Raw genomic sequence first — 22,703 nt, 5'->3', positions numbered from 1 at the left:
CGGACGCTATTTCTTGTGTTCTTTCCAATAAAACAAATTTGTAGCTTAAAATGACATTGATTATTGTTTACGGACATCTGCCTGAAGTTTTCAATGTCAAATCCAACTTTAAGAGGGGGGGGGGGAGATTACCATTCACCACAGCTAGCACAGAAAAAATAATGGGGGGAAAAATCGAGAAAATTCCAGATTCCTAAGAAAAGGGAGTTGACAGATGTATTGGTAGTTTGGTGTTTGAATTTAGTGGTTTTAAAGACTTGGGGTTCTCGAGGGACTTTTAAATGTTGCTTTGGAAAGCAAGAGAAACACAATTTATCACCTATATCTGAAACAGAAAATAATGTTTTGCAAAAATCACGTCTGCTAAAAAGGCAGACCTCTGTTTCTGGTTTTGTCTTCAGAAATTGTTGTGGTAGTAGTAGAAGTAGCAGATCTGAAAGTGTGTAACATTTTCCTCCCTATATTTTCTACTTTAAAACTTGTTTAATATTCTGTCATAATATTTTGCGCACTACTTTTCTAAAAATTCCTATGATAAAAAACATTTGGGCATTTACTTGGACATGCATGATGACGGTGTACATTTTTTAAATTTATACCTCTTATGACGACCACTCGTTATAAAGACCTTTTTCTCTGGGACGGAGATGGTCGTTATATCGAGCGTCGACTGTATATATATATATATATATATATATATATATATATATATATTTAAGTTTCCTGGAGCATTACTTTTCATTTTAAACCTTTTTCAAAGGTTTATTTTGCTGAAAAGTTCATTAAAAAGACAACATAGTGCAATGTATTGCCAAACAAGTAGTTGTATAAGTAGTTGTATTGCAACTTCGATAAAACATGGTAGCTAAAAGTAAACTAAAAAATAATCGCCAAGAAAAAAATGTGCCACCAATCAGAGAAGAGTACCAAACAGAATCAACAGTTGGTTTTTCATTATTCCTATTTAGCTCAATTCAATAGCTTTGTAACTTACTGTAAGATCATTAAAAGCACCTCCGATGAAAAGGATATGTTTTAAAGAAAAGAAAAGTAAAGGGGGGGGGGGGGGACAGTATATGAAAGATTTAAATATTTACACGAATTAAAAAGAAAATAATAAATATAGTGTATAATTTTAAAAGTAAACATTTCCCAACGGGAAGAAACTTTAAACAATCATTTTTAACGAAGCATTTCTTGTTGATGAAAGCCATTTCTTTTCTCCAGTTTCATATATGTTATCTAGATCAATTTTAGTAACACCAACCATGTAAATAATAGTTGGCCTATATAAATATGAGTAACTTTTCATAAATCCCAATAGTAAACACTAATTGGGTATGCCTAAAGAATTGCAAACATTCTTAACAAATTTGACTAGTTTACACTGGAAATTTAAAGCTTTATGCATTATACTAAATTTTGTAAATTATGTTAAAACTCTAGCATGTCAGACTGCTTTTGTAACTAAGCAACATCATACTTTCAAAGTCAATACAGTGCTCATCGACTTACCTTAAACGACCTATTAGTGAAACAATTAAACACTAATATTCTTTACTGAGGAAAAAAATGTTTCTGCATTAGAATAAAAAAGCATAGGAAAAAAATTTCACAGCATTTTTTGAATTTTAAAACAATTTTAAGAGCAATGAAGTATATTGTCAAAATATCACAAAACTTTAATGCAAAATGTAGTTAAATAAAGAAAGATAAAATATCACTCATCAATAAACCACTAGATAAATGTAGATGCTCTTAAAATTCAAAGACTAACTTTAAGCATTTCAAGACAAAATTGCTTAAAAACTTAATTTAATCACATGTAATTTTTAGCTTAAAATTTACAATCAGGAGTTGAGAATTTATCGTATACATTGAATATAAAGCAGAAGTTTACTTAATCAAGTTTAGGTGTTACTACAAGAAATTCAAAATGAATGAACCTCTTATTATGTGCAACAAAAGTTTGGAATTAGAAAGTCTCTAACTGCATCAGAAATATCAGTAAATATTCAAAATGTGACGACAAGCTTATGGTATAGTAATTAAAATCAGACTTTTTGGAATAATTTTTAAACATCCATTGCCCCCTTTCATAATAAGGTGAAATTCAATGTAGTAATCATACAGGCTTTTTTGAGTAATTTTTTTAATAAATAAAAAAAACACTTCACAATAAGCAACAATAATTAATAATTCAGAGTAAAAGTTCCAAGTATATTAGTTTTGGTAGTGTTATCACAACAATATTAATTCTTTAATTCATCATAAAAACAGTTCTTTCCTTATAACTCAACAATACAAAAACTTCAAAATAGAAGTTTATATAAATAGTAATAAAATAACACAATTAAGTAGTAGTTTAAATGCATTAAAAAATGTAACACTTCAGGCAATATTTAAAATTCAACATTTTCACGTGAAAGAAGATAAATTTACTTTAAAATTTGCATGTAATGTGTCCCTATCATTGGAAATATGACTTTTTCTTTTTTAACTAGATGAATAAATACAGAAAGACAAATGAATGTACATATTTTCGTGATGACTAGAAAATAGGATTACCAGATTAGAATTGACAGTTTAAAGACTAATTCATGCATACTGACGTCAACAAATAATTCTGAAAATTTCACAAGTTAAATATTACTCAATCCTTTATTTTTGATGTAAACCCAAGTTTTTTTTTTATTTAAAGTTTAGGCTCCCTAATAAAGAAAAAAAAATAAATAAATAAATAAAAAAGCAAAATACTTAAAAATGTAATCACATATAAACCCAAACAATAACTGATAACAAGAAAATGAAAATAGTAATTTCTACACACACACACACACACAAATAAATAAATAAAATAGAAGTATAGAAACTTGGAAATGAGAACAAATTTCGACTCTCTAGTTTGAAAATATTATATTCTTCACCTGAATGAAATGTTTCATATTTTACATCTATGGATTCTGCGCTCATATAGTTTCTAAAATAAATTCCAGAAAATCAAAAACAGTGACAAAAATAACAATCTAGATTAAATCACCTGATTCAGACAGGAATTTCACATTTTTTAGACTTGTTTAGCTCAATTAAACATAATTAAAGCTACTAGGATGTGCCCTATCATGCCTTAAATAAATTACAAATTGCAGTTTGTGATTTCTGACAATGCAACAATGTAAATTACACAAAACAGTTACACTATAAAAAAGTGAGTATGAAAAAACAAAAACAGAAGCAAACACAGCAAATTTCTGTGTACAGATAAATGCTTCATTTTTACATTTCTAGAATACAATCTTTTATATAAATGCACAGTAGAACTAGTGATTGCTGACTAAACAAATCTAAGCTAAGCACCATCTGATTTATTACACTGCATTCTGTGGAGGGACTTATTGGTCTCAACAAAAAGTTACTTTTTCCCAGAAGCACCCTAAAGAAGAAACCAGAAAAAATGCAAATTAATTTAATTAAAGATTGTTACAACAACATCAGTTTATGAAAACACTATAATATTAGAACACAGGCCTTCCTAAATTGTTAAACAAACAGACCCCCCCCCCCCCCTAAAGTTAAATACAGGGTGGACATAACTATCCAACCCTACTTAAAAGGTTGTGTCACCTTTTTACGCATTAATGAACAGACAATTTTGCATTTTAAGCATCCTTTTTAGGGGCAAGACAGATGGTCGATTTACAGTATTTCTTGTCTGTTGTACAATTTCCAGACTAGACATGTTTTCATGTTCCATTTAAAAGAACATGAAAGATAATAAAAAAAAAAAAAAACCTAAACACTTAAAAATCACCCAACATTGCTGGTCTTGCAAACTTTCTTTTTTGAATTTTCTTCTACCAAAATGATTCATGGTTGTTCATCTATTTATGATCTAGATTTTTGGGAATCTTATTACACTTTGGATGAGAATTCTGCTTTTGTTCTCCATGATTTGGATGCCTGATTTGCCAAATCTATTAACTCCATAAAACAAAAAGTTGAGAAAAGTTATTAAGAAGATGGGGTTACCCATAAAAGTAAATAGGACCTCGTGTTACATTTTCTGCCATCACATGGTCAGAAATGTACTGAACCAAAACTGTAATATAAATTCAAATGCTAAGCATTGATTAAGTACTACAAAGTAGAAATGATGATTTTTTTAAAAAGTGGAGTATAATTTGGCAACTGAGGCATCCATTTGTTGAGTGCACTCCTGTTCCCTTCGATTTCGAAATCTTCTGATTAATGTCTTTTGACTATGACGTTATACGAGTGCAGTTGTCCTGTAGCCCTCTTACCATTTTGATCACACTATGTTTACAATTTTTAGTTTCTACTTTTAGAAATATGCCTCCCTGTCTTCCTATACTAGTTCACCTGGCTTGCCTTTGGGTTATCGTGAATCTTTTATGCACTGATGAAGATTGAAGAGGTTAGCTGGAAAGCCTCTAAACAATTGTTTGCTTGGTCACATCTATTTTTATTGCTTTTGTTTACATTTTTATTTACAAAATCAAAGATGCTTAAATTCAAATTTTCCATTGTTCTACAAAACTAATGCCAAGAACGGATTGAGGTCTGTAAAAACTGATGCAAACATTATGCAATCTGTTTGTCACAAATTTACTGCAAATTATGTCCACCTTACTGGTAGCAGTTTTGAATTATTGATAAAACATGTTTGCGACCTGGATTCTTGGCACTACTTGGAGCCAGGAGTGTTCACAGGAGGGGGGGGGGGGGGGACACCTGTTGGTCTGAGCCCAAGCCTGAAGGGGGCCCAATATTTTTAAAATTAGGGGTGAAAAATAGGGGTAAACAGTATGGCCCGGAAAAGTCATTTGTGATGGGTCCCAAAATTTCTTTGCACGCTCATGCTCAGGGCCCCCATATGGCCAGGGTTACACGGCTATGGTACCGGGCCTGTAAGCGAGGGGGTCTGTGTGCCTCCACAGGAAAAGAAGAAAGGAAAAAGAGAAAAGTTGATGTGGTTTTCTGTTAACATCAACACTGCAGCATTAGTAATTATTCATTATACCACTCACATAAATAAAATAAATTACTAGTACTAATATAACCAAAGTTGCAGATTTACAATATCACAAAAATGACAATTGCAATCGGTGCCCAGGACAAAAAAGACACAGGGAGGCTGAAAGGAATGTTTCTCAGACACTTATTGTGAGAGTCAAACCCCTAAATCTACCAACGAACAAACATGACTTTAAAATGACGAAAAGGAAAGCACACTATATTTATAATAGCGTTTAATTTAGTTTTTCCATATCAATTTTAATGGTTAGTTTCATCATTTAAAGCTATCTTTAGATACATCAATATCTGTATAAATGTACAAAAGAGCTAAGCCATGGGAATGGATTTTCTGTAGCTCCTCCACAATTCACGTTGAAACCCTAATTAACTTGCATTTGACAATGCATACTTGCCAACCTTTGGAAAAAAAAAAAAAAAAAAAAACAGGAGACTCCACTAGAATGAATTCACAAGAATAAAAAAATTATATTACGTGAAATTCTTACAAAAATATCCTATTCTGTAACAAATAAAAGTTTAACATAAATAGAACATTTTAAAAATTACAATAACCAAGTTTCAATTGCAAAATAAGTATTAGAACATCAAGTTGTTGCATGGTTAATCAAATAGAAAAATATAATAACTAATTGAAAAGTATAGTTAGTACTTAGTATGAAGAGTCCCTTAGCTGCAATTACTGCTTCTAAGCGTCTCGGCATACATTCTGCCAAATCATTCGTGACTTTTAAAGACATTTCGTTCCACGCCTCCTGCAAAGCCTGTTTCAAACTTAATTTGCTTGTTATCGAGTTTTTTCAAATTTTAATATCTAATAAATGCCACAGATGTTCTATTGGGTTCAGATCTGGTGATTGTGGTGCAGTTATTAGTTTCCGAGGAGCATTATATAAAAGCCACTCTTTGGTTTTTTGGCGGTGTGCTTGGGATCTTGATCTTGTTGAAAGAGGAATGTATTCTCTAGTCTTCATTTTCCGGCACTACTTTTCAAATTATGCAGTAACATTGATTTATGACAGAGCTGTCATTTTCTCATCAATGAAATGGATACTTCCAACCCCATTGTGTGCCCTACATCCCCAGACCATGACATTACCTCCTCCCTGCTTTACAGTTTTCAGTAAGTTTTGCGGTTCTAAAGCAGTATCTTTTTTTCTCCCAACAGTGAATATGTGCTTTAGTTTGAAAATTTCAAACTTACTTTCGTCAAAAAAAATAAAAATTTTCCAGAAATCTATTGTGTTTTACTCTTATATTTTTTAGTACCTTTTTTAAACTCGAGTCGATTGATTCTGTTGATTTCTGAAATAAAAGGCTTTCTTCCTTTTATACCAGGGCTATGCAAAACATTTCTTACAGTCTGAGCTGTTACAATTTTTCCTGATATTGATTCAATATTAGCGGCCAACATCTTTGCACTTCCTGTTGGATTTTTAAAGCATTTTTGACCACTTGACGTCTTTCTCTTACAGTCAATTGGTTGGTCTCCCTGATCTGTCTTTGTTATCAACAACACCAGGCTCTTTTTTCTTTTTAAGAAAGTGATGAATAGCACACAAAGACACATTCAACATGCTTCTTATTTCACGGAATGTTTTTTCCCACTTTTATACAGATAAACTATCTGTTCTCTTTTTGCAATTAGAACCTCTTTTATTTTCGGTGCCATGCCAAGAAAATTTCACAGAACCGATTTTGAACTAAATGTCAGCAAAGGAAACGAGCTGTTTTTACGTGCCCTTGACATGTGGGAGAGAAACCTTGAAAATCAAATGACACCAAGTTGTAATTTGCAAGTTTCGTTTTTGTTCTAATACTTTTTTGCGGAGTGAATCCCGTTGTTTTGATTTTAAAAATACTGTATTTATTTCGAGCTCTTTTTATGCTTACGTATTGCACTATTTAAATAAATACTAACTGGTATTAATTAATTTTCAGATTTATTCAACGTCATTACCTTGAAAACTTGAATTCTTTGCAGATGTAAGTTAATTGGTAGCACCAAGAAAAATGTACTGCAAAGGAAAAACCAAATAAGGAGAATTTGCTTAAAGTTTCGTACATTCCCAGTCTCTATCAAAAAAAGTTGCTACAAAAATTTAATTACTGAAATCCGGAAAAAGAATCACTATATAATTAAAATAAAATATAAAATAAGTAGGTATAGGATAGTACATGTTAAAACAAATTCAAAGTTTCAAAATAATTGAAATATTTTCAAGATGCAAAAGGATTGAAATCTGCTCAATTTTCGGCAAAGCACGTGCTTTAATGAACATGCAATGTGGAAAGCTTCCAAAAATAAATTTTTACTAAATTTTTTTATTAATTGGAAAAATTCTTATTCCCTGACATTGGTAGATGACTAGAAAGGGGCGCCATCTGTTGAGAAGAAACTGAAACTTTTTGATGATTGACTGAAAAACTGCAAAAACGGGAGAAAATCGTAAAAAAAACCGGGAAATTGGGAGATGAAAACAAAAAATGGGAGTTTCTTGTTAAAAACAGTAGAGTTGGCAAGTATGCAATGTGACCCATATCTTGATTTTGATCTATATGTACTTTACTTAATTATTTAAAAAAAAATTCTCCAACATGGCTTAATGACATTCTTCTCTTAGATTTATAATTTTTATTGGGTAATTTTGAAAGAACAATTAAATGGCCTGAATGTTTATGTTCGCATACTTCCAATGACAGGTGCAACAGCAGAAGGGTCTTGTTAGGGAACAAATTACAAACATTACAATGTTAATCCATGAATCAAGAATGACTTCACTCATTGGCTGTGTTGGCTATTGGGCTATTAAAGAACACCTTGCATTAATTTTAGAGACATAATAAAAGAATTCTTTCTGAAGAAAGGATGGAAGGTTTAAGGAAAGTGCATGAAGGTATAAAAGATGTTTAAATTGTCTTATTCACTACTTAGGACTTAAACCTCAACTACAGAACTACACATGTAAGCACAAATAGCATTTTGGTTTTTCCAGCTGCTAAAATAAAATGTTCAGGCATTATTTCTGGCATGCTACAAGCTAATATGCTTATTGACTATGTGTTTAAGCTTATTGATTCACTACTTTTTATCTAAATAGCTTGCAAAACTAAATTATATGTAATTTAGAATCAAGAAAAATGAAAAAGTTTCAAAATTCCAAATGTTGCCTAAACAGTAAATGTTGATGGGGGGGGGGGAAGGGATGTTATAGAGAGCCTGTTACAATATCTAGCACTGGGGCCCACACACTACTGCATATAAAAACACACATTCAAAAAACTTCATTCTTAAATTATAAACCAACAATGTAAAGGAGAAAAAAGCTAACATAAAACTATTTTAAAGTACATGTAAAATTAAACTAGGGTGCTTAGTAATTGAATAGTGAAAAATATATATATATATATTTATGAGAAATACAAAGTTAAATAAATGTGGTATGCATATTTGAATTTTGGATTTTTATGCCAATGCAAAGATAAGGAAATAATTGTTTTTAAAGAAATAGAAGCAATAAATAATTAAAAATATAAAACATATCGTTGCCTCAGAGCAACAGTAAGATATCTAATCCCAGAAATTACACTAAGATATCTTACTGTTACTCTGATGCCACGATATATATAAGATAATTAAAAAAATAAGGTTATTGTCAGGAAAATCTCAGTAAATCATGCACAGAACAAAGAAATAATATGTATGCAGCTCATCATGCTAAACATTTATATTCGTGCAAGCAATGCAGCTTACCCTTTTTCTCGACTTTTTCCTTTTTTCAGATTTATTTGGTATAATATTAGACTGCAAGTGAAAAGGGTTAAATCACAATATTAGAGACCATATACTAGGAAATGGTTACTAGTTAAAAACATTACCATGGCAAATAAATTTTAAAAATACACTGCACAATATTAAAAAAAAAAAAAAAAAAATTCATGTTTAGAGATTTCACAAGTAAATGTTGAAATTCCCAATTGTATTCAATTATCACAGGAAAATATAAAGAAGGTTTATATAAAAGAAAGAAGGTTTATATGAAAAAAATTGACGAATTAGAAAGGAAAAACAAAATAGTTTTCAATACAATTATAATTTGTTTCGGTGACCTGCATTAAACCATTTGAGACCTCAGAGGCTTAACACTAAAGTTGTTTTTCAAAAAAATACTCAGGTGAAAGTTTTAATGCTAAAATTTAATGAATAGTAAATTTTCAACTATATTTTGGTAGTCTCCATCTATTTGAGAGCTGCATAATTTTGCACGAAAAAGAAGCACCTATATTTATGGAAACATAACTTCTTCAGCTAAATTTTAAAGTCATTATCATGACAGGTCATCTACCAGTTTTAAATGGGATTTTAAAAAAGAGAGAATTGGAGGACAATAATGACTTTAAAGCAAGGTTCGTGATTTAATTTTTTTTAAATATTTAAATCAGATTTTTTATATGTATATTTTTTAAATGTTCAAAAATTTGTAGATATTAATTACTATACGTCTATAAACATAATATATTTCATACAATAGATGAATCCACTCAGCTTACTTTTAAAATTACAATAAGTTCTCTTACTATTCAATAAATTTTTAATATTTATAAATATGTTATAATGCTCAGATAAGGTGTGCTTTTGTTTTATGCTTTGCTTAAAGATAAGGTTTAGATCATGAAGTGCGTTTTAGTATTAAATAATATGTTGAACAATTACTTTTCTTAACTATATTACTCATGGTGTATAAGAAAAACTGCTAGTTTTTATATGGTTCTGAACTGTAATTTTGGACTAAAAGCAATATTGCGAGAGTGAAAATCTGTTACACGCACAGAAAGAGGGATCTATGTAGTTTTGCCTGTTGAAGTTAAGATAGTATAATGCAGTATACTTAAATGTAGAGCAATACATTCTAAAAATGCAAATTTAATCTATAAAAATTGAATCAACTGATTTTAATTAATGATTTTGTTAAAAAAATCAGTTAATTCAAATCGATTTAAATCTATTTTTTTTTTAAATCTCTTGAATTAAATCATGATTTTAATTGTGATTTAAATCAAGCTCATTTAAATCAACAAACCCTGCATAAAAGGTACACTGAATGGACCCAAACATCTCAGTGAAGAGTCAAATTTGTTGAAAAAAAGCATGATAATTATGGACAGCCCCTAAGTACTGCAAGATCAAGCCCTTCCACAGGAGAAAATTCTTGCTAATGATTATCCACATCCCTCAGGAGAAAAGTCTGACTGCGCTAATCTTGGACTGGCACCTTCTTGGTGCCAAACTTTTGAAAGAGTGTCGGCTGTCAAGATGGTCTCATGAACAAAGGGATTTTTTAAGAAGTATATTGGAAATAACAAGCAGCCTATTTCGCCAAATAGAAAATCATGATTTTGCAACAGATTCATAGTGAGTGGAGATGAAGGGTGTATATTCAGATGCATAAATAACCATGGTAATGTAACATGCTTTATGATGTTAGACGCATTAATAATAATGCTATGGCGTGGGTTTAAAAATGCAGTATGCACACACTTGAAAACATCATAAAGAATTAAGTACTTACATTGACTTCAGGAATTTGCATAAGAGTGTTATCAGAAACAGAAATTGAAGTTGCTAAGGAATCCTATAAAAAAAAATATTGTACAGATTAAAATCCTGCCAAATGCAGCAAAAATAAGACTTTGAATGGCAAACTAAATTCTTACACTTAGTTACAAGAGAAATCTATTCTGTGAAATGTATTCTTTGCAACAAGATAAAAACTGCATTTAGATGCTTTTTAGCAAACCCATGTCTGAACTAGATAGACATTTCCCATCTTAAATTGTTTTGAATATCCCCTTTCCCCCTCCAATCAGTTCACACACACACAGTCCAAAAGCATTGCCTGATGCTAATCTTCAAGAAGTAACATGGCTTAATTTTGCTGATTGAAAAAAGAAACACTGCTTTTTGCACTTTTTTAGCCTACTTTCCCAGTAAAAGTCAGAAAAAGAAGAAAAAAGCATGAAAGAAGGCTTAATGCATCTTAAAAATATCGTGAAAAACAAAAAAAAGTCAAAAATAAATAAAATAATTAAATAAATATTGAAAAATTAAAAATTGGAAAGTAGGGTATTGAGATGGGGAAAAATGTCTGTCGGTCTGTCTGTCTGTCCCCCCCTAATAACTTTTGAATGAATAGTCCGATTCGAACAAACTTTTTTTTGTTCGAAAGATCTCGGCGAGGACACCTCATTCCCATATTTCACTTTTTGATTTGAACTATTTTTTGTTCAATTTTGAACAGTTCAAAAAAACTTAACATTAGCGCCTACGGGGAAATTCAAAGCAATTCCGAACTGTGAGGCGAATTTGCTTCAAACAAACTTTGTAGGAAAAAGCTTTTGATAAAAAACTTGTATATAAGATATCTTTTTGATTTGAACAATTTTCCGTTCAATTTTGAACAGTTCAAATCCCTTAACATTAGCGCCTACGGGGAAACTGAAAGTCAATGTAGATTCCGTACTTGAAGGCGGATTTACTTCAAACAAACTTTGTTGGAAATAGCTCTTGACGACCTACTCCCGACTCCGACTCCGAGAATTTAGGGGGACCTGACACCGACTCTGACTCCTGTTCCCGACAATTAATCGGACTCCGACTCCCCGACTTCGACTCTGACTTCGTAGCTTTGGCAAACATTTATACACGGAGGACAAATGACTGACTCCGATTCTTGGATATTCGACTCCGACTCTTTTATCCCAAAATGAGATTGACTCCGACTCCGCTGCTGTGGTTTTAACTGTGAAATAATTATTGTTGATATGATTTGTTTTTATTTTCACGCTAAAGTTTTAATTTAGGTATTTAGTTTTCGTTGAATAAACTCGAAAAATATGCGCAGACGATTTTTTTTTTTTTTTTTGACAATGAAAATTATTTCTTTAAGTTGACATTTTATTGTTTTTTTTTTATTTTGGTAAGTGCATTAATTCGTTTAAAAAATTATTTTCGGCAACAGGGGAAAAAGAAACGATTTTTTTTTATATGATGTATTTATTTTAATGAACTTATTATTATTTTTTCGTTTTGAAAGCTGTTAAAAAAATTTTTTAATGGAAAGAAGTGTATTAGCTGCTTTGTTTAAAAGGTGCTGCTATTTTATTTGTTCGTTTTTTTGAAGAAAAGTAAGGAATATTTTATTCCTAGAAATCAGCTTAAAATATTAAAAAAAATATGTTTGAAAAAACTTGCGATTTTAGCTATTTTTGAGAATATTGATCAGGTACTAGAAAGTAGTATGGGTATACGGGAAAGTAGGCTCGTCTAGTTCTAGACGGAACTTCTTGTTTTCTGATCAGGGGGAGTCATTGCTAATGAATTTCTCTTTGTGAGGGAAAAATAAAAGTTTTAAAAATAAAGCATTATCAACAAATTAAGAGATAATTAAATGCTTACAAAGAAAAAAAAAACTTCAAAAATTTACCTTATATAGATTAGAGAAAGGTGTATTCTATCAAAATCAACACATATTATGAAAGGTGGATGAAAAATTTTCGAAAGGAAAAATAATTTTAATGAAATAGTACTTACAATAACACCTAATTTTTCTTGAAGCAATTTTTTTTCAAGCTCTTCTTTTTGTAGTTTCAAACGCAATTCTTCTATTTCATAAAGGGCCTGCATATAAAAAAAAAACAAGAGTCACTTTTAATTCTTTTTGTAAATGAAACAATATTTTACTATTAGAAAGTATTAATTGACAGCCCTGCTTAGAACTAATATTAGTTCAATTTAATAATTTCTACTGAATCTTTTTTTAAAACATCTTTTCCTATTAAGCATATTGTAAGTGTATTAATTTTGAGTTGTACAACAAATTTAATTAAGATTGATCAGTAGTGTTCACTCTAGGAAAAAAAAGGGCAGGGTGCTGGCCTTTGAAAGGGGCACTTTTTTAAAAAAGAGCACTATTTCAACACGGTGTCCCCCCCCCCCCCCATCCAAGACCAATGATGCACCACTCAAAAAGTACGGAGCGCCCCCCCCCCCCAAAAAAAATTAAGAGGAGAAATAACACTTAAAACACCTTGCAAAAATTCAGTCTATTCTACACCATGACCTCCCCCCCCCCCCTTCGATTGCCGTCACCACTGACTTTAGTATTAAATATGATTTCATCCAGAAAACGCACTTGTCTTCAGAATAGGTGTTAACTCACCCCCCCCCCCCCCACACACACAAATGCCCACTAAGCTGTGCATATTTTCCACTCTAAAGGAACATTTAGCTAATGCTGAAACTTGGCTTTGGGTGTTTTTCAACACTTTTCAGGCCATAATTTTAACTACCTATAAGTGTAAAAAAAAATTCTAGGCATTTCAAAACCCTTTGAATTTTAATTTAAGAAGAAGAGTATTTAATTACTGATCTCCCCTTCCTACCAAAGAAACTGCCTAGTAATGTGCATCGTGCCATTAAGTTTTTTAGTAGACATCAAAATCGTGATGAGTGTGAATTCTCCTTTTTTAAATATATTACACTTCAAATAGAATAATTAACTTAAAATACTGTATGCAGTGCTTCAAAAATGCAGTGGTAGCAAGTTGCAAACTAAAAAGACTTCATTTGAGCTCTATTTCCTAGTCTTGGAGTTGTTCAAATTCATAACACAAATGTGTTGGCAGATGTATGCGCTCCCAAATGCATATCGGCATAAGCAGCTTGGACCAAGTTAAGATTTTTATCTCAGGCAATTTTTGTAAAAATTTAATGTATCGGCACTTTAATTTTGTGATTTTTTTAAAAATCAATTGTATAATATTTATAAAAGAAAAACAGTGCAAGATCATTTTAGTTAGAAAAAAGCACGAGTATGTCAAACGTATGCTTTTTATTATGTCAATAGGTGTTTTAAATAATCTGTTATATGAATCACACACACACATATACAAAGATAATAAAAATACTTAGCAAAAAGGAAAGAATTGAATGAACGCCCTGTCAATGCGATGTTTCCATTTCAAATGGTTTTTAAGGGGGGGGGGGGATTAAAAATCCAAGATATTAAAAAAATACCCTTGCATTTTAGCCCAGTAAGCTTTGTACTATGTTCTTCTTAGGAAACAATCAGAAAGTTTAACTTTCCAGAAACAGATGTAAAAAGATTGCTACACAATCACTAGCAATGCGCTAAAATTAGCTAAGCCTAATTTCCACATGCAAACGAAAAATGGACACAAAGGGCTGAAATGTTAGGAAAATGTCCTATTCCCTCTCTCATTGTTGATTCTCAGAAGATCAAGGATGGGAAGGAATGAAACAAAGATTTCTCCCTTCCCAGAGGACCCTACTCCTTCCCACAACCTTTCAAAAACCCACACTCAGTAGAAGGAAGAACATGCCTTTGTTTCCTACTGATAAGCTTGTTTGAATTCTGAGAATCTCATCTCCTCTTTGCCTAGGTATTTGCTTCCCCTTTTGTTTATGGGGCCGTTTTCAAGGTGAAATTCTGGGAACAAGGATAAGACATAGGCATTTTTGCAGATGATCGCTGGATAAATAAAATTGCTCCGATATCGCGGCAGGTCGAAACGATGGTTGAGGCATCTATTTAAAAACACAAAGTGCAATTTCTTATTTTTGAAAAGGGCGGGGCGCATTTCGCGATCTAAAAAAAGGGCAGGGCGCATTCTGCTGATATGCGAAAGGGCAAGGCGCTGCGGCCTTCAAAAACGGCCTAGCGGGAACACTATTCATCAGTAAGTTACCGCCCTATAGCCTAGCCCTGGCTATAGGGCGGTAACTTCTGAATATACCTGCCTTGCCTTCAATATTCGAGTTGAATCGAAGCATTGTTTCGGTCACTCGTCTGGTCTGTGCTAATGCTGTATTAGCTACCAGTTTGTTTGGCACTTTTGGCTTCCTTAAGAGGTTTTCCACCTCCAGCTCAGTCACTCCTATGGCGGCTGATGAGTGCTAATAAGCACAAAACTGCAGCCCTTGGCTGGAATTGACTGAGCTGGTGGTGTATTTCACGTAATTAAGATTGGTTAAGATTTTTTCAAGGGAAAACAATACTGTCGTTGAAAGTAAAGGGCAGCATCTGCAAATGTTTCACTTTGGTTTTACATTTTTGTCGAGCTTTGTTGTCCAAGCTTGCCTGCTTGGTTTACCTTGAAATTCAGCACGAAAAAAATGTCAAATTCCAACATCACTATTGTTAGTACGGAATTCAAAATGAGTCTCTTCAAATATCTCAAAAATTCATTTCTGCAGATAATATGCTTTACCTTTCCACGGCAGAATAGCTTGTATATTCATAAGTGAACAATTTAGTATGACAAATGAGGACTAATTTTGGAGCTAACTTAACGCAGGGCATATTCTTTGATAAATACATTTTCAAACAAAACACGTAAAAAAATTAAAAAATAGAAACTTTTATACTTTCCGATTTTAAACCAACCCTTTAAACTAAGCACTAAATAAATACTGATACATTCTGATATAATTTTATTTTTGGTTGTTAATGGAAAACTTTTAACAACAGGGAGATAACAGCTCTATATAGAAAGTGCAAATAAATAGGAGGAGGGGGGTGCAAATTCTTTAAACAAGATCATGTGAGAATTAGAACTCAATAATAAATAAATTATAAAAAAAAACAAGGGTAAACAATGTAAGAAAGCAAAATTTTATTCATACCAGACCTCACACCACGTAAAAAAGTAAGGTTGGATCTCCCATTGTGACTAAAATTTTAAATAGGCTTTTTGAAATTTTAGTGGGAGAAATTTTAATTATTGTTATTGCTTAAACATTTCAGCTAAATAGTTATTTGAATAATGTATTTGCATATTATGAAGAACAAAACTTATTTTACAAGCATAACATGGAAAGAATTTTCCATTTGTTTGCTAGAACAAATGTGCATCCTAATAAAGATCTCCGGAAATAGGAAATGAAACAACTTCAAGCTGAAAAAAATGGATAAGTACAAAAATAAAAAAACTATAATACATGAGTTTTAAAGTTACAAGTACAACAAACCCCTTTTCATGAGCTTATGGATGAACGAAAATCTAATAAAAGTTTTTGTTGGGTGTAGTTTCATCCATAAACTCAAGCCTTTTGCCTAGAAAAAAGTATTATTTGTAACTTCTGATAACACATTGTAAATGAATCCGTACGTAAAAAATACGTAAAAGTTGAAATAATTTGCAATTTTCATGTTTTAAATTTATTAAATTAAGAAAACAGTTAAAATGAAGTTTAATACATTAAATATAAAAATCTACATGCAGTCAAACTTGTTTATGTCAAAAAGCTCTCTTTTTCTGAATTGTAAAAATATATCTGCATTCATGGACTAAATTAAAAATGCTTCTCATGGTTATTCAGGAGTGTCATTTTAAATTGCCACTCCTAAAAGTATTTATTTTTCAGAAATTTTATCCAAAATCTCTATATCAAATTCCAGCTATAGTGTAACTTTTGAATTCCTAGCCTGCTATGAGGAATAATTAGTTATGCATGGAAGTTTTTTAAGTAACTGTAAATTGTTTCAATTCACCAAATTTGCAGTCAATTTTAAAGTGAAAATTGAAGGGATATTTTTTAGTAATAAGCGGTGGAGTGGGGTCAGATTTTACACAAGTCAAATGTCACAATAAATGATCGTAAAGCAGAAAGATAAATCACGAAAAAATTTACTCTCATGTCAAAACATTATGCTTAACTTTGATAAACCGAAACTTATGAGAATATTAAAAAATTGGGAGAAATAAACAGAAAAGCTGGAGTTTTTTTGCCAAAATTGGGAGAGTTGGCAACTCTGTAAATCTGTATTAATTTCAACTATTAAACTAATATTAATTATTTTTGTTTAATAACTAAAATTTCAACAACATAAAAATTAATGTTTTCAAAATGAATTTAATCTTTAAGTGAAAAAAAAAAAATCCATTTTGCACATTTAAAGATCTTGCAAATATATGTGCATGCTATTGTTTTAATGAAATAATTAAAAATTAGGTACACATGCCAATGATTACTCAGACATCAAGCCTAAAACTTACTTCATTACTTTTCTGAACCAAAGTTAATTTTTCAATTTCCTCCATTTGTAGCCTTGATTGTAATTCAATAAGCTTTGCCTCCATCTATAAAGGATATGTTGACTATAGCTGTTGCGACTTTTTGAGAGTGGGTGTTGTTGCACAAGCAACCTTAATAAAAACATCGACGGACCATTTGAAAACTTTTATTCACATCTTTAGAACAACAGAAAAAAGCCAAAATTAAGTATGGTAACTATGGCAACTAACAGCCAGCGCCATTTCACAAGCGAAGAGGCATTCACAAATGGAGAGGTCTCCTAAGTGGAGAGATATTCAACAATTCCTCCCGCCTTGACACATTTTCACAAGAAATTGTCAGCCCTCTGACTATAAAGTAACTAATGCACTACCTTTTCCATCAATATTAAAATTTGCAACATAAAATGAAATTGCACAAAGTTATATACTCAAAATAGTTCAAGTAACACACACAAAATAATATAAAACAGAAGAACAGTCACAAGATTACTCAAGTTTCCAGCGGCAGCAATTTTTGCCACTGCTCTTTTGAACTCCCCGTTTTGCGTCCGGACTTTTACCACTCGAACTTTTTCATCCTCGCCAGGGTACACCTCAATAATCCTACCCAGTTGCCATTTCGTGCACGGCAAGGAGTCTTCCTTAATTAGGACCATCAAGCCAACTTTTAAGTTTTCTTTCTCGATCATCCATTTGGACTGCTGCTGTAACGTGTTCAAGTAGTCTTTCTTCCATTTTTGCCAAACACTCTGAACAACCTTTGTAGTACGCTGCCATCGACTTAACCTGTTGCCATTTAAAGTGGTCAGTTTGGGCTCAGGTACTGCACTCAGTGACCGTCCAATCAAAAAATGACCAGGTGTCAGCGCCTCGTAACTGTCAATGTCTGATGACAAAGGTGTTAATGGGCAAGAGTTTAAAATGGACTCAATTTGCAAAATGATGGTTTCAAATTCCTCATAATTAAATCTCAGGTTCCCAATAGATCTTATTAAATGGTGTTTTACATTCTTTACACCTGCTTCCCACAATCCCCCAAAATGAGGTGACCTGGGAGGAATAAATTTCCACTCGATACCTTCAGAAGTTATAAAAGCTGAGAACTCGTCATCTGGAGCTACTACTAATTTCGACCATCTTTTAAGCTCTGATTTAGCACCTACCATATTTGTGGCATTATCTGAATAGATTTTAGCCGGCTTTCCTCTTCTAGCCATGAAACGCTTCAAGGTTGCGATCAATGCATCCGAAGTTAGATCACTCAAGACCTCAAGATGGATTGCTTTTGTTGAGAAACATATAAAAACACAAACATAAATCTTATTCAAAGTTCCTTTACGTTGGTTTTTGTAAGTCACATAGAACAGCCCGCACAGATCTATTCCAGCGCAATTAAAGGCAAAAGTCCCTGATATTCGATTTTTCGGCAAATCTGCCATAATTTGAGAACTCAAAAGGGGTTTATTTCTAAAGCATGTAATGCAGGAATGTACTGCTTTTCTAGCCAAGTCTCTACCACCCAATGGCCAGAATTTTAACCGAACTACATTCAATAGCCCTTGTGGTCCAACGTGAAGAAACTTTAAATGATAAGTAAAAAATATTTTCTTAGTTAATTTACACTTCTTAGGCAATATAATAGGGCATTTTTGTTCATAAGGAATGTCTGCTCTTAACAACCTTCCACCTACTCTCACTATTTCCTTTTTATCCACAAATGGCGTTAAATTACTTAACCCTTCGACGGTTTTCTTGTCTAGAGCTTTCTGAGCGTCTCGAATCAAATGATGCTCCGCGATTCTAAATTCTTCAACACAGATTCTACCTGAACAACACTCACGTCTTTTTAAATTGTTTATGAATCGTAATACATAACACAAAATATGCACAGTTTTAAAATTGTTATTACTGCAGTTCAATACATCGTCCAGCACTGATGAGCTTGCTGCAATAATCATCGTAGTATTACTAGACTCTTTTGCAGGAATCTTAATTTCACGGTAAAACTGTTCATTATCGGATTGAACTTCAGTGAATTTAGGTACACTTGTTGAAGATTCGACATCTTGAGCTAGAAATTGTGGACCATTCCACCACCGGTTGCTACATATTAGATCCTGTGTTTTGCATCCTCTTGAAATTAATTCTGCGGGATTTTCCGATGATTTAACATATCCCCACTGTTTTACATCAGTAAGAGATTGAATAGTTGACACTCTTGAAGCTACAAATGTTTTTCATTCAGACGGTGATTTCAGAATCCATGAAAGAACAATTGTACTGTCAGAATAGTAGTACACTGAAGAACGGGGTACTTTTAGAGCTGACATCACTTTATGCATTAGTTTTGCCAAAAGTGTTGCACCACAAAGTTCCAGTCTTGGAATTGTCAAGGTCTTTATGGGAGCCACACGGCTCTTACTACATAGTAAATAGGAGGCAAGTTTACCAGAATGGCTTTGACTCACGGCATAAATTACCGCACCATAGGCAACTTCTGATGCATCCGAAAAACCCTTAAGAATTAAAACTCTAAAATCCTCACTAAATATAAATCTACTGATCTTTATCTCATTAATCAACTCTAGGGACTCCCGAAATTCTTTCCACTTTCAGTTTATCTTCAGGTAACTTATCATCCCACAGAGATTTCAAAGCTCAAAGTTTCTGCATAAATACCTTGGCGACCGTAACTATAGGACCTAAGAGACCTAAAGGGTCAAATATACGTGCAATTACTGAAAGCACCTCTCTTTTCGTAAACTGGTTTTGTTCTGTCATTGATAAGTGAAATTTCAAAGTGTCGCTCTTTGGATCCCATATGAGACCTAATGCTTTAGTTTCTTCAACACAGCTAAAGTTGTAACTCTCAGAAGTTCCCACGATTTCTAGTAAACTTGAATCATTACTACACCACTTGTGAAATGCCATACCACATGTCTCAAATAATTGTACTAACTCACTTTGCAAAGTTTTAGCTGATTCTAAATCTCCTGAACCAGTTAGGACATCGTCCATGTAAAAATTGTTTTGAATAGCCAACGATGCCATAGGAAACTCTTTTTGACCATCTAATGCTAGTTGTTTTAAACACCTCATAGCTAGGTATGGAGCGTTCGTAGTTCCGTACGTTACCGTACCAAGGTTGTATACTTTCACCGGTTCACTAAAGGAATCCTTCCATAAAATACGTTGTAAATTGTGTTGACTAGGATTAATGAGAATCATCCTGTACATTTTATGACATCAGCTGTAAAAGCAAACCGATGCATTCTAAATCGCAAAATAATTCATCCTGAATCACCCCACCATTTATTTGAATAGAATTTAAGGACTCCCCAGTTGATGTAGGTTGCGAAGCATTGAACACAACCCTCATCTTTGTAGAATTTTTCTCAGGGCGAAAGACACCTAAATGTGGTATATAATAAGTTATCCCTGGTTCTTCTACCTCTTTGACCTTCTGCATGTGCCCTAAATCCCTATATTCTCTCATGAACTCAGTGTACAGTGCCATTTGCACAGGGTCTTTTTCAAGACGTCTATATAGAGAATTTAGTTTTCTAAGGGCAATACTTTTTGATTCTCCCAAACACTGAGGGTCTTTTTTGAAAGGCATTTGCACAACGAACTTACCGGTCTCGTTTCTTCTATAAGTTTCTGTAAAATTTTGATCACATTTAAATTCGTCAGAATTTTTTAGAAATGACCTTTCATCCACTTCTTCTAATTCCCAGAACTTTTGTAGTTCATCATTTAAATTTTCCGCTTCACGAATTAGCCCACAATGAACTCTATTCTCCTCATAATCTCTAACACTTCCTCCAACTATATAACCAAATATCGAATTTTGTAAAATTAAATTTGAATTTTGAATATATATCTTCCCTGATAACAGCAGCTCAAAAAACACTTCATTACCTAACAACATTGAACTTTTTCCAGGTTTATTAAAATCTTGATCTGCTAAATTAATATCAAAAGGAAAATTTAATTTATTTATTGGGACATATTTAGAAGGGGTTATATTTGTTATTTTCGATGTAATCAGAAAATTTAGTTCCTTTGAAAAGCTTCTGCTCTAATTCTGTATCGTAGCGCTTGTCTTCCATTTAATATTTACGGAAGTTCCACCTACGCCATTAAGTGATAGGTTTATCTTTTTCTTTGGTGTACGTAATGAATCTGCCAATTCATTAGTGATCAAGTTGCACATGGAACCTCCGTCGAGAATCGCCCTAGCAGAAATCATTTCCCCTTGAATATTCTGAACATAAACAACTGCAGTAGAAAGTAAGACTGTTGACTCAGACACAACATTATTTAAGACTATCGTTTCGCTGTTTTCAGTTTTAAAGGGAGTCGCCAAGGCATTCAGTTGACTAACGCGCTCAACTATTTCACTTTTTGCTTGAGTAATATTCGAATCCCTTTTTTTGTTCATCGAACCAACTTTCGATGATTGAAACTCTGTTTCATATTGAGCAGTTCTATTACCCTGATCCCCATAACATAATGTTGTGTGGTGTTTTTTCTTACATTTTAAACACGAATAATTAGATTGACAAATTTTTTGTGAATGGTTTGGAAGCATACAATTAAAACAAAGTTTAAATTTCTTAACAATAGCTACTCGTTCTTTTATCGGCAATTTCTGATACTTTGAACACTTACACGTAACATGATTATCCATTTCACATATAACACACTTATGAAGTTTTCCCTCTTTTGATTCTGACACAATTGATAAAACTCTGGTAGAATTGTTGCGTTTTACATTCATATTTGAGACGTTAAGTGTTTTTGCGTGGTTTTTCAAAAAATCCATTAACTCATTTACTGACGGTAATTCATCTTTTTTTTAATTTCTCTCCCACCACATTTTAGTATTCGAATCTAATTTCTGACTCAAAACGTAGCCAAGAAAAACAGACGAAGCACCTTCTATGTTTTGGTTTAAAATTTCAAGTGATCTTAAACACTCACTCGCGATATCTATTAAACTCAAAACTGCGTTTGGATTTTAATTTTGAATACTAGGAATGCTCATAAAACGTTTTAAATGTGCGTATACCTGTTCGCGATTATTCGAATAGCGTTCTTCTAGCAGTGACCACGCTAATTGATAATTCACATCTACTATAGATATAGACTGAATAATTCGTAAAGCATCACCAGGGTTCATACACTTTTGGTTAAAAAAAGTTCCCTGACTTTTCCAGGTTTTCCAGGTTGTTTTTTAGAAAATTCCAGGTTACTCGCTTCATTAAAAATTTAAGTTTAAATAGTAATATTTTCAAAATAATTAAAATTGTTTAAAGTAGCAATGCAGAAGAACTGAAACTTCTCCCCTTAGATTAAAAAAAAAAAAAAAAACTTGGATTTTTTTTCCTTTGTTTTCTCTGTCAAAATTTTAAGTCTTTTTAAAACATTTTGTTCAAAATTGTTTTAATTTGTTTACTATTTGTTGAAAACAGAGTACTTTCAACTTATTTTAGCGTTTTTTTTTGATGTCACGCGTAATATTATAGCTTTTCGCTGTAGTCCTG

The 22,703-nt window shown here is 32.4% G+C and overlaps 1 protein-coding gene across 3 annotated transcripts in view; it reads right to left on the bottom strand.

Moving 5' to 3' along the window:
- Positions 1-728: 728 nt before the first annotated feature.
- LOC129224332 (kinectin-like) overlaps positions 729-22,703 on the bottom strand; it is a 65,972-nt gene continuing 43,997 nt past the window's right edge. Inside the window, exons 12-16 of one of the 3 annotated variants that reach the window (XM_054858770.1) lie at positions 17,134-17,217; positions 12,647-12,733; positions 10,626-10,688; positions 8,810-8,860; positions 729-3,433 (exon numbers count right to left, since the gene is read on the bottom strand). In XM_054858770.1, coding sequence (XP_054714745.1) covers positions 3,413-3,433; positions 8,810-8,860; positions 10,626-10,688; positions 12,647-12,733; positions 17,134-17,217 — 306 coding nt within the window. In that variant the 3' untranslated portion in view covers positions 729-3,412. The remainder of the gene's footprint in view (positions 3,434-8,809; positions 8,861-10,625; positions 10,689-12,646; positions 12,734-17,133; positions 17,218-22,703) is intronic. The other 2 variants (XM_054858771.1, XM_054858772.1) reach the window with 2 other exon arrangements.

The sequence above is a fragment of the Uloborus diversus genome, chromosome 6 (assembly GCF_026930045.1).
Source record: "Uloborus diversus isolate 005 chromosome 6, Udiv.v.3.1, whole genome shotgun sequence".
NCBI classification, from domain to species: Eukaryota; Metazoa; Arthropoda; class Arachnida; order Araneae; family Uloboridae; genus Uloborus; species Uloborus diversus.
This window is presented reverse-complemented; position numbering and strand designations above follow the sequence as displayed.